We start from the raw sequence: 13,642 nt of genomic DNA, 5'->3' as shown, positions 1-13,642 counted from the left end.
GGAAAGTGGTTGTGTAGAGTGTAAAGTTCGGGCTGGAGCTGGTGAGGAAGGGTCAATTGATGGATCCCGGACACTCGGCCGTGCCACACCTCATGGAGAAGTAATCGTTTCCTGATGGCCCAATGTAGCATCCTTGTACTCCTGTTTTTGATCCCAAAGATCTTTTGGTAGTGGAACTGAAGATAAAGGCAGCCCAATGCATGTGGGAGGCAGGTTGTATGCTACAGTCAACAGTGTTTTGCTTTAGTGATACAAAATGGAGAAGTTCCTGTCTTCCAGAAAGGTTGCTTCAGTATCCCCGAGCAAGGTGATAGGACCTCCAAGACCCCACCCTCAGAAACTCATATAGTGCGGTGCTATTATGGAAACCTGTGTAACAGGAATTTTACAGCAATGCCACTTCTTTCTCAAGTCGCTTCAAGTCTTTGCTGCTGAATTCTTTTGTCAAATTGCTTTCTGATCTCCTGGACTTCTCTGGACATCTAGACTATGTTTCTGCTTTGAGCTATACTGGAATACACCACCACGTTTCTGCACTGGACTACACTGGATTATACTTTAAGATTTACCTGTTGTTTCTCCATCTCTGCTGATAAAAATGTATTTTTCCTTATAACTGCATTTGTGTCTCTGCTGAACAGGTTCTATTCATTTTTCAGCTCTGCTGGCTTGTAACAAGCAGCTGCTGCTTTACTCATTCTATCGGTTTTCAACTTTGCTCGTCGCTAGATGTGGTTTTACTTTTTCTCCACTGCTTTGATCTACAGTGACCTACAATTTTGCATTAACTTCGCCATTATCATTCTGCACTACACTAACTCTACTTCCTACGGCACAACCTCAAACTCTCTACACTTCAAATAGCTTCTGGACTTCATTCGCCTGATTTGGACAGTGGTGAGTCGATACTCCGTGCTGGCCCCATCCTGCTTATGTCCTTCCTTGGGGTCTCTGACTTTAACCTAGGTCTCTGTTACGTATGTAAACTTGTATAAACCTTGTACAGCCACCAGAGGGCTCATCCCCGGGAGTCCCAAGGGATCCCACAATCCCTTGGTGGCACAGGTACTTAAGGAGGCCTCATAGGCGGGAGAGGCACTCTGGAGACCCGCAATAAAAGACTAAGGTCACACTTTACTTTGAGCTCTCAGTATCCAGTCAGACTCTTTATTCATATATAACAACTGGCGACGAGATACAGATGACGAACCAACAATGCAGAGAACAGTGGGCATCCTGGAGAAATTCTCGGAGGGAGATGATTGGGAAACCTTCGTGGAGCGACTCGACCAATACTTCGTGGCCAACGAGCTGGAAGGAGAAGCGAACGCTGCCAACCGAAGGGCGATTCTTCTCATTATCTGCGGGGCACCAATGTATGGCCTCATGAAAACTCTGCTTAACCACAGAGAAATCGTACGATGATTTGTGCACACTGGTCTGAGAACATCTGAACCCGAAGGAAAGCGTTCTGATGGCGAGGTACTGGTTCTACGCCTACAAAAGATCTGAAGGCCAGGAAGTGACGAGTTATGTCGCCGAGCTAAGACGCCTTGCAGGCCATTGCGAATTTGGAGCATATGCTCAGACTTTTTCGTACTTGGCATTGGCCACAAAACCATACTTCGCAAACTTTTGACTGTAGAGACCCCAACCTTGAGTAAGGCCATAGCGATAGTCCAGGCGTTCATTACCACCAGTGACCATACTAAGCAAATCTCTCAGTACACGAGTGCTGCTACTCGTACTGTGAACAAAGTGGTGGTGTTTTCAAATCGCAACGTACAAGGCAGGCCCACTTGCCTACAGCTGCACGTCCGCAGATGTCTGAGTCTACCATCAAGGGTGATGAATGCAAGGCCATTAACACCTTGTTGGCGCTGCGGGGGTGATCATCGTTTCCATTCATGCTGCTTCAAAGGTTAGGTTTGCAAGGGCTGTGTAACAATGGGACACCTCCAATGTATGTGCAGGCGAGCTGCAAACTCTGCTAATCCTACAAACCACCATGTTGCAGAGGAGGACAGATCCACGGTGGATCACGACGAACCAGAGCCTCAGACCGAGGAGGCAGAGGTATATGGGGTGCACACATTTACCACAAAGTGTCCCCTGATAACGCTGAAGGTTGAATTAAATGGATTCCTGGTGTCAATGGAGCTGGTCTCTGGCGCGAGCCAGTCCATTATGAGCAAAAAGAGAAATTTGGAGAAATTGTGGTGCAGCAAGGCCTCAAGGCCAGTCTTGACTCCCATTCGCACGGAACTGAGAACTTACACAAAGGAACTGATTCCCGTAATCAGCAGTGCTACTGTAAAGGTCTCCTATGATGGAGCGATGCACAAGTTACCACTCTGGGTGGGTGGTACCGGACGATGGTCCCATGCTGTTCGGCAGGAGCTGGCTGGGAAAGATACGCTGGAACTGGGACGACGTCCGAGCGCTCTCGTCCGCTGATGACACTTGGTGTGCTCAGGTCTTAAACAAGTTCCTTTCGCTGTTCGAACCAGGCATCGGGAAGTTCCAAGGAGCAAAAGTGCAGATCCACCTAATTCCAGGGGCGTGACCCACCCATCACAAGACAAGAGCAGTACTGTACATGATGAGAGAAAGGATAGAGATCGAGCTGGATCGGCTGCAATGAGAGGGCATCATTTCGCCGATCGAATTCAACGAGTGGGCCAGTCCGATTGTTCCAGTCCTCAAGGGAGACTGTCAGAATCTGTGGTGATTACAAAGTAACTATCAATCGTTTCTCCCTGCAGGATCAATACCCACTACCAAAGACTGACGACCTTTTTGCTACGCTGGCGGGAAGAAAGACGTTCACGAAGCTGGACTTGACCTCTGCCTACATGATGCAGGAGCTGGAGGAATCATCGAAGGGCCTCACCTGCATCAACATGCACAAAGGTCTCTTCGAATTCCAAACAGGCATCTGTTATAAATGATCAGGCGTGACAATATTCCAGAGAACATGGAAAACTTATTGAAGTCAGTCCCGCACACGGTGGTCTTCCAGGACGACATCTTGGTTACAGGTCGTGACACAAAGGAGCATCTGCAGAACCTGGAGGAGGTTCTTAGTCGACTCAACTGCGTGGGGCTCAGGTTGAAACGCTCGAAGTGCGTTTTCCTGGTGCCTGAAATGGAGTTCCTGGGGAGAAGAATCGTGGCGGACGGTATCAGGCCCACCGATTCGAAGACAAAGGCAAACGAGAACGCATCGAGGCCACAGAACGTGACTGAGCTGCGATCGTTTCTAGGACTCCTGAACTACTTTGGTAACTTCTTACTGGGTCTCAGCACACTGTTAGAACCACTGCATGCTTTACTGCATAAAGGAGACGAATGGGTTTAGGGTAAAAGCCAAGAAAATGCCTTTGTAAAAGCTAGAAAATTGTTATGCTCAAACAAATTGCTTGTGTCATAATATCCATGTAAGGGTTTGGTACTAGCATGTGATGCGTCGTCATATGGTGACGGGTGTGTATTGCAACAAGCTAATGAATCTGGGAAATTGCAACCAGTTGCTTGTGCATTCAGAAGTTTGTCTCAGGCTGAGAGAGCCGACAGCATGGTTGAAAAAGAAGCATTAGGTTGTGTCTATGGGGTAAAGAAAATGCATCAATATCTGTTTGGGCTAAAATTTGAATTGGAAATGGACCATAAGCCACTAATATCCCTGTTTTCTGAGACTAAGGAGATAAATACGAATGCATCGGCCTGCATCCAGAGATGGGCGCTCACGCTATCTGCATACAACTACGCCATCCGCCACAGACCAGGCTCAGAAAACTGTGCCGATGCTCTTAGTAGGCTGCCATTGCCCACCACAGGGATGGAAATGGCGCAGCCCGCAGATTTAGTCATTGTTATGGAAACATTTAGGAGTGAGAAATCACCAGTCACAGCCCAACAGATTAGAACCTGGATGAGCCCAGGACCCCTTGCTGTCCCGAGTAAAATAAAAAAATTGTGTGCTTCATGGGAGCTGGTCCAGTGTCCCAGTGGAAATGCAGGAAGAGATAAAGCCATACCAGCGGCGCAAAGATGAAATGTCTATACAGGCAGACTGCCTTCTGTCGGGCAATCGGGTAGTGGTCCCCAAGAAGGGCAGAGACACTTTCATTAGTGACCTCCACAGTACCCACCCTGGCATTGTAATGATGAAAGCGATAGCCAGATCCCACGTGTGCTAGCCCGGTATCGATGCATACTTGGAATCCTGCGTGCACAGATGTAACACATGCTCGCAATTAAGCAATGCACCCAGGGAGGTGCCGCTAAGTTTATGGTCCTGGCCCTCCAAACCGTGGTCCAGGGTCCATGTCGACTATGCAGGCCTGTTTTTGGGTAAAATGTTCCTTGTGGTTGTAGATGCGTACTCCAAATGGATTGAATGTGAGATAATGTCGGCAAGCACGTCCGCTGTCACCACTGAAAGTCTGTGGGCCATGTTTGCCACGCACAGACTACCTGATGTCCTTGTGAGCGACAACGGGCCATGTTTTACCAGTGCTGAGTTCAAAGAGTTCATGACCCGTAACGGGATCAAACATGTCACATTTGCCCCGTTCAAACCAGCATCCAATGGTCAGGCAGAGAGAGCAGTGCAAACCATCAAGCAGAGCTTGAAGAGGGTAACTGAGGACTCACTGCAGACTTGCCTATCTCGAGTTCTGCTTAGCTACTGCACGAGACCCCACTCACTGGGATCCCACCTGCTGAACTGCTCATGAAAAGGGCACTTAAGACAAGGCTCTCATAAGTTCACCCTGATCTACATGAACCGGTAGAGAGCAGGCGGCTTCAACAAAGTACATATCATGATAGCGCTAATGTGTCACGCAAAATTTAAATCAATGATCCTGTATTTGTATTGAATTATGGACAGGGTCCCAAGTGGCTTCCTGGCACTATCGTGACCAAAGAGGGGAGCAGGGTATTTCAGGTCAAACTTTCAAATGGACTCATTCGCTGGAAACACTTGGACCAAATCAAACTCAGATTCACGGACTATCCTGAGCAACCCACCTTGGACCCTTCCTTCTGTAACCCCCCAACATACATACCAGTGGTAACGGACACCGCGGTTGGCCACAAAGCAGAACCCATCACCCGCAACAGCCCAGCAGGACTCACCACACCAGGTAGCCCAGCAAGGCCAGCTGCACAGCAGCCCAGCGAGGGCCCAACAAACGATTCACCAAAACCAGCATTTGCACCGAGGCGATCAACCAGGGAAAGTAAGGCCCCAGATCGACTCGCATTGTAAATAGTTACACTATTGACTTTGGGGAGGGGGGGGGAGCGGGGGAAGAGAGCGAGAGTGTTGTTATGTATGTAAACTTGTACATACCTTGTACAGCCACCAGAGGGCTCATCCCCTGGAGTCCCAAGGGATCCCACAATCCTTTGGGAGCACAAGTACTTAAGGAGGCCTCAAAGGCTGGAGAGGCACTCTGGAGACCTGCAATAAAAGACTAAGCTCACACTTTACTTTGAGCTCACAGTATCCAGTCAGACTCTTTATTCATATAATAACAGTCTCCCTACTATTGTATCCCATGAGCTACTACATTTAAACGGGCCTTTGTGACCTGAGCTTTCCCCTGTGTCCACTCGTGTGCACACTTTGGCTACCACTCAGGACCCAAACTATTCAATACTTTACACTTTTTCCAACTCTTTCCTTTTCATTTTATTCCTCCCTGACCGTTCTTTCCCGACTTCATGCCTCCTTTCATCTCTCCTCTCGCGGATACTCTGCCCACCCAAATCCCTACCCAAACCCTTTATTACTCATCGACCTTCCTACTCTCCTGCTGCCATCCGAGGTTTGACTCCCTCTTAGATAGCCTATAGCTTCCCTCTGTGCTTCTCTTGGCATCCTATGAAGGGTCCATTTAGGCACTTGTCGCTACCTCCTTACGAGCAGCAACCCTAACTGTCCCATCCTACTCTCTCGCCGACTTTCCCGCCCAGTGCGCCCACTGGGGGCTAATCTTGCCAATCTCCTCCCCATCCAACTCAGTCCCCCCAGCGCTGACCCAGTGGTCACTGGCAGTGAGGCAGCCACCACGACCGTCTTGCATCTCCCTCCAGAATGTCCGTTTGCTTGCGAACAAGGCCCTTGCTAAACATGAGCTTATCGTGGATGATTGCATCAACATCATGGCCCTGATAGAAACTTGGTTGAGGGGCGATGATACCTTACCCTTAAATCAAGCCTCCCTGCCTGGCTATAGCTTCCACCACTTGCCCTGCTCAGACCACCATGGTGGAAGTGTGGATATCAGTAAATCATACCTTGGTCTGTCCACCGATTCCTCTGGCACTTTCTCCTCCTTTGAGCATCTCACCTTATTCCACCCCTCATTTAAAATTATTTTTCTCTACCGCCCACCAAAGAACAATAAAAATGTTATACCAATATTTCTTCACTGCTTTCCTCCCTCAGCCTCTGCACCGAACGACTTCTCATCCTCGGTGATTTCAACCTCCATCTCAATTCATCATGCTCTCTCTCCTTTGAGTTCACTAGCCTCCTATCCTCCCTTAATCTCTCCCTCCATGTAAACTCCCCAACCCATAATCCAGATTAAAGTATGGGATAGTTGATGAGCAGTTGCAGACATTTAAGGAGATATTTCATAACTCGCAACAAAAATATATCCCAATGAGAAGGAAAAACTAAGAGCAGGGATAACCATCCGTGGCTAACTAAGGAAATAAGGGATGGTATCAAATTGAAAACAAGGGCATACAATGTGGCCAAGACTAGTGGGAGGCCAGAAGATTCGGAAACTTTTAAAAGCCAGCAAAGAACGACTCAAAAAATGATAGAGGAAAGATAGATTATGAAAGTAAACTAGCCCAAAATATAAAAACAGATAGTAAGAGTTTCTACAGGTACATAAAAAGAAGAGTGGCTAAAGTAAATGTTGGTCCCCTCGAGGATGAGACTGGGGAACTGATAATGGAGAACAGGGAAATGGCAGAGACATTGAACAAATATTTTGTATCAGCCTTCACAGTAGAAGACACTAAAAACATCCCAATAGTGGATAATCAAGGGGCTGTAGGGAGGGAGGAACTTAATACAATCACTATCACTAATGAAGTAGTACTTGGTAAAATAATGGGACTAAAGGCGGATGTCCCCTGGACCTGATGGCTTACATCCTAGGGTCTTAAAAGATGTGGCTGCGGGGATAGTGGATGCATTGGTTGTAATCTACCAAATTTCCCTTGATTCTGGGGCGGTCCCAGCGGACTGAAAAACCGCAGATGTAATGCCCCTATTTAAAAAAAGAAGGCAGACAAAAAGCAGGAACCTATAGACCAGTTAGCTTTACATCTGTCGTTGAGAAATGCTGGAGTCCATTATTAAGGAAGCAGTAGCGGGCCATTTGGAAAAGCATAATTCAATCAAGCAGAGTCAGCATGGTTTTATGAAAGGGAAATCATGTTTGACAAATTTGCTGAAGTTCTTTGAGGATGTAATGAGCAGGGTGGATAAGGGGGAAACCAGTGAATGTGGTGTATTTGGACTTCCAGAAGGCATTTGACAAGATGCCAGATAAAAGGTTACTGAAGAAGATAAAAGTTCACAGGATTGGAGGTAATATATTAGCATGAATAGAGGATTGGCTAACTAACAGAAAACAGAGAGTCGGGATAAATGGGTAATTTTCCAGTTGGCAAACAGTAACTAGTGGGGTGTCCCAAGGATCGGTGCTGGGGCCTCAACTATTTACAATTTATATTAATGATTTGGATGAAGGGATCAAGTGTAATGTAGCCAAGTTTGCTGATGATACAAAGATGGGTGAGAAAGCAAATTGTGAGGAGGACACAAAACATCTGCAAAGATATAGACAGGCTAAGTGAGTGGGCAAAAATTTGGCAGATGGAGTATAATGTGGGAAAATGTGAGGTTATCCACTTTGGCAGAAATAATAGAAAAGCAAATTATAATTTAAATGGAGAAAAATTGCAAAGTGTTGCAGTACAGAGGGACCTGGGGGACCTTGTGTATGAAACACAAAAAGTTAGTATGCAGGTACAGCAAGTAATCGGGAAGGCAAATGGAAGGTTACCCTTTAATGCAAGGAGGATAGAGTATAAAAGCAGAGACGTACTGCTACAACTGTACAGGGTATTGGTGAGGCCACACCGAGAGTACTGCGAACAGTTTTGGCCTCCGTATTTAAGGAAGGATATCCTTGCATTGGAGGTTGTTCAGAGAAGGTTCACTAGGTTGATTCCGGAGATGAGGGGGTTAACTTATGACGAAAGGTTCAATAGGTTGGGCCTATACTCATTGGAGTTTAGAAGAATGAGAGATGATCTTATTGAAACACAAGATACTGAGGGAGCTTGACAAGGTAGATGAAGAGAGGATGTTTCTCCTCGTGGGGGAATCTAGAACTAGGGGCCACCCATTTAAAACTGAGATGAGGAGGAATTTCTTCTCAGGGTTGTAAATCTATGGAATTCTCTGCCCCAGAGAGCTGTGGAGGCTGGGTCAGTGAATATATTTAAGGCAGAGATAGACAGATTTTTGAGCGATAAAGGAATAAAGGGTTATGGGGAGCGAGCAGGTAAGTGGAGCTGAGTCCATGATCAGATCAGCCATGATCTTATTAAATGGTGGAGCAGGCTCGAGGGGCCAGGTGGCCTACTCCTGTTCCTATTTCTTATGTTCTTATACTGCTCCCTCCTGCATCAGTTTTTTTTTAAACCAGTTATACTTATTTAATCTTTGCTATAAAGCTCCATTCATCTATATTACTGTTAGAGAGAGATCAAAACAGCGTTTCGTAATGATTGGTGTCACATGAAATTTGAACTGTAATCAGCTGATTTTAGCTAGAGCACTACAGTTGGTTTCACTGTCCCTGGGTAGGAACAGGGAGGCACATCAACCAATGCTCCCCGCTCCAGATCACAATCCAGTGACCCTCTAATAGACACTTGTGTGCATTGGCTGAGGATAAAATTGGGCAGCAGCATCCTGGCAGCATTCACTTGTATAAGACACTGGATGGCAGCCTGTGGCCATGGAACTGTACCTGAGCATGAACCACCTTCAAGAAAGAAGAAAAGGAGACATGGGAGAAAGAATTGTTGAGTTGTTTTCTACAATTCCATAAGGTATGCCCCAGCCACTCACCTCTACATTGACACAGGACTGCATCATGGTACATAAACTTTGTATCTAGAAGCAAGCAGCAGTCCAACACATTGGTGCAGAAATTGCGGTCGGAGGCTTCCCGCGGGCGGATACCTCCAACCTGAAAAAAATCCACAAAATTACCTTGTGGCCCCAGAAGTTCAGAGACCTGCGGTCCTGGGCTTCCATGCGTAGGCCTGCGTAGAGGCTCATGTATCCCAGGGACGTAGGTGTTTTGCAAGTGGCGCTGGGATCACGTGGACCGGCCGAACCAAAGTAGGCGTATTCCCATTCATATTTGTGGTGAGTTTCACATATACGGAATCACCCAAGTATGAATAGGAATACCTCAAAAAATACATGCTATCATGTCCAGGGAACTTGTCTGCCTTTAGTCCCATTATTTTACCGAGTACAACTTCATTAGTGATAATGATTGTATCCTCCCTCCCTATACTATAGCCCCTTGATTATCCACTATTGTGAAGTTTGTAGTGTCTTCTAGCGTGAAGACCGATATAAAATATGTGTTCAACGTCTCTGCCATTTCCCAGTATCATCCTCTTTAACCACTCTTTTCCTTTTTATGTATTTGTAGAAACTCTTACTATCTGTTTTTATATTTTATGTTAGTTTACTTTCATAATCTATCTTCCCACTCTCTCATTTTTTTAGTCGTTCTTTGCTGGCTTTTAAAAGTTTCCCAATCCTCTTGACCACATTGTTTGATACCATACCTTATTTCCTTAGTTAACCACGGATGGTTATCCCTTCTCTTACCAATCTTACATACAAACAAGGAGTTTTTGATTGTGTCATTGAGTTTGCTGGTGCATGCATCATATGATGATGCATTGTATAATCTTAGGAAACAGCTGACTAGAGCAGTTTCAGAAATAATCCATCTCCACTAAAGCAATAGGCTCTGAAATTCCTTCTCTGGTGGGTCTGCAATGTGAAGTGGGGGCAAGTATTTTTTTCTGGCCAGCATATTGGGAAGCAAGGCATTTCTGCTAGTTTTCGGCCCTATAATCAACCCCGCCAAAAAAAATTATTGCGCAATTTGGCCCTTACTGCTATCTGCCAACTGCAACCTCATGCACCCGAGTAATATGTATTAAAATGAGAGAAATGGCAAAGTAGTCCCAGATTGGCTCATTTTGCACTTAAAAGGCTCTAAAGATAAGTTAGAATGAAAAATATAGGGTGCAGCTATAGCCAGGGTCAGTTGAGACTGGCAGAAACTTGGAGTTTTTGAACCTGCTGGAAATTTGTGTTGCGGTTAAGGCCCCCAGGAATTATGTTTTGGAACAATTGCTTTGGCATTGTGTCTAGACAGCCTTAGGACTTGTTTCTGACTGCCTGTGCGAATGTGAGACCACTGGGGGATTTTGAACACACACTGTGCTTTCTCAGGTGCAGATTTGTTGTTCCTATGGGCATAGCTTTGTATGTCATTATCACGGTGGAGGAGGATGGAGGAAAGGAGAATGAGGCAGCACTTAAAATTTTCAGCTCTTTTGTTCTTTCATGCAATGCCCTTGTCTCTTCTGCCTGTGTCAGATTCCTCTAGTGGAAAGCATTTTTGAAAAGTAGGACAAAATCACACATGAGCCATCAGCCACCTGACTGAAATACGTAGCTACTTACCTCCTGCTTTTTAAAGGCTGTACTCTAATTTCCAAGTGCCCCCAGCATATTACACTCATTTTACATGGGATTTGCTCTAATCAATTCTCAAGTATATCCAAATGAGCTGAGCCAAGACATTCTCGGTGATGCAGCTCTGCAGAGCTTTGGTGGGTGTAGGTCTAGATGCACTGACTCAAATCTGGTGCAACTCACTGCGTGGATGTTCGGGGCTATAATATTCATCTGCAGCATAAAGGATCTTTTATGTAGTTTCTGTGTGAATGAAAAACCAATAATCTGTGTATGTGATATCACTGGGAGTGGTTGAAGTGGGCCAAGACTCTGCCAAATGGCAGTCTGGTTCTTAAACAAAAGTAGCTTAAACTGTGTGTTCTTTCTCACAGTTTCTGCCTAAGAACCTGCACCTGATCTGTGTTGACATGCCAGGCCATGAGGGCACAACCCGTACTTGTATAGACGATTACTCCATAGAAGGACAAGTAAATAGGATTCATCAGGTGAGTTATTCTTTTACTATATCTTTGAATTTTTAATTACTTGTGTGTCTGAAATTAGAATTTTATCATATCATTTTGGCTTAGCTGAAATGCCACCTTTTCCATGATGCCCTTATTCCTGAGTCTTGGAAGCAACCGCCTGACTTTCTGCAGTAGACCACTTGTTGCAAGCATTTGTTGCTCAGGTCTGTTTTGAATTCCTCTAACATGGGAAGTATTCCCATGAGAACATTTCTGATCTTTGGTTTCTGTCAGCTCTGTTATCAATTTAAAAAAAAAAAATATCTGGTGTCATCTTGAGACAGACTGCAAGCCAAAATATATTCGTACATTTTGGATTGGGATTCCCTTAACTTCAATGAAAAATATTCAACTGTATAATTAAATAAAGGGCAGAATTCAAGCACCGCTTTTATATGAATAAAAGGATGAAGTTGCATTTATATAGCACTTTTCACAATTTCAGGATGTCCCAAAGTGCTTTACAGCCAATTAAGTCCTTTTGAAGTGTAGTCACTGGTGTAATGTAGGGAAACACGGCAGCCAATTTTCATACAGCACAGTCCCATAAACAGAAATTGGGTAAATGTCCAGATAATCTGTTTTGGTGACGTTTGATTGAGGGATAAATATTGGCCAGGAACCGGGAGAACGTCCCCACTCTTTGAATAGTGCCATGGGATCTTTCATCTCCACCTGAGAGGGTAGACGGTGCCTTGGTTTGCAAGGTATTGAAGCCCTAATGTCGAGTTTAAAAAAAAAAAATCTTCAGAATGATACCCGGGCTTAGAGGGTTAAATTATGAGGGCAGGTTCCATAAACTTGGCTTGTATTCCCTTGAGGGGTGATCTGATTGAGGTGTTTAAAATGTTAAAAGGATTCAATAGGGTAGATATAGAGAACCTATTTCCTCTAGTGGGAAAATCAAGAACAAGGGGTTATAATCTTCAAATTGCAGCCAGGCCATTTAGGAGGCGAATCAGGAAGCACTTTTTTGCACAAAGGGAAGTAAAAATCTGGAATTCTTTCTCCCAAAAGGCTGTGGATGCTGAGACAATTGAAGCTTTCAAGACTGGGAGCAATAGATTTTTGTTAGGTAATGGTATCAAGGGATATAGATCTAAGGTGGATAAATGGAATTGAGGTACTGATCATCCATGATCTAATTCAATGGCGAAGCAGGCTCAAGGGGCTGAATGACTTATTCCCTATGTTCCTAAATTGATGCTCTTTTGGTGCAGTATTTCTACTTGTTCCCTTAGTGCTGAATTTTCTCCTTTTTATACTGTGTCTCAGACATGGTAACTAAAATAAGATTTGCACATACACAGTTACTCAAAGATTAAATGAAGATCCGTATCGCTAGGCTGATTGGGTAGGTCGATCACAACCAAAATTACTTGCTGTCAGAAGAGCCCTGGGATATTGCCTTCCGAGGAAAGCTTGGTGACTTAAGTGGCACTTAACTTGAATCTTTTTCACAAACGCTCCTTCCCCAGGTTTCTCCCCTTCTTGTCTACACTGACTCCTTGTGGGCACCGAGTTGTCTCAAAAGCCAGTATTCATTATTCATCTATGAGGTTCGACAGTGAATGTTGGCAGATTATTTGTTCATGAAAGAATTACAGTTTAGCTCAATACTATCCTCACACACACACACACTTCAAGGAGGGATCACTGAATAGTGATCAGAAGCAAAATTCACAGCTGATTTCCCCTTCCCTTCCCTTCCCCAACCCATGCTGAGGCCAATCAATACTCATGGGTTAGGGAAGGATAACTCAGCCAGGATTGCTGTTCCTAATCACCATCCCGGGTCTCTTGCTGGAAGTGTGCATGTTTAGATATCTGGTGAGGACAGTATCTAGGTCAGCTGTGATGTCACCATGATCAAGTAACCTACTAACATTCACTGTCAAATATATTCTAGCATGGGATCAGCTAACTCGGCACAGACTGAGGATCACACCTGAGGCCCTCCTTGTCTGTACAGTGCAACTAATTCACTGTATAAATCTGCAAAACCATTGGAAGTTATAATGGTACTCTTGCTATTGGAATCAAAGTAGAGGGGGAATTAGAAACTCCTCATGTCAAACATTTGTAAAATCCTAGCTGCAAGTGAAATAGGCTGCTTACTGAAAATGGATGGAGAAGTCAAGTAGTTAAGTCTGCCAGAATTTTTAATATTAAATGCTGTTATGGTTTCAGGGAATCTTTCTAAAATGCATTAATAGAAGACCTATTTTTGTAATAATTCAGTGTACAGTTCTGAACCAGCTCCATCTGCCACTGCCAGTTATTAAAAAGC

General features: G+C 44.8%; 1 protein-coding gene across 4 annotated transcripts in view; it reads left to right on the top strand.

Annotated features, from left to right (window-relative positions):
• Positions 1 to 13,642, top strand: part of LOC139277165 (monoacylglycerol lipase abhd6-A-like) — a 145,193-nt gene that overhangs the window by 81,690 nt on the left and 49,861 nt on the right. For all 4 annotated transcript variants that reach the window (XM_070895252.1, XM_070895251.1, XM_070895249.1 and 1 more), the window contains one exon: positions 11,218 to 11,331. In XM_070895252.1, coding sequence (XP_070751353.1) covers positions 11,218 to 11,331 — 114 coding nt within the window. The remainder of the gene's footprint in view (positions 1 to 11,217; positions 11,332 to 13,642) is intronic.

Source organism: Pristiophorus japonicus, chromosome 12, assembly GCF_044704955.1.
Source record: "Pristiophorus japonicus isolate sPriJap1 chromosome 12, sPriJap1.hap1, whole genome shotgun sequence".
Classification (NCBI taxonomy): Eukaryota; Metazoa; Chordata; class Chondrichthyes; family Pristiophoridae; genus Pristiophorus; species Pristiophorus japonicus.
This window is presented reverse-complemented; position numbering and strand designations above follow the sequence as displayed.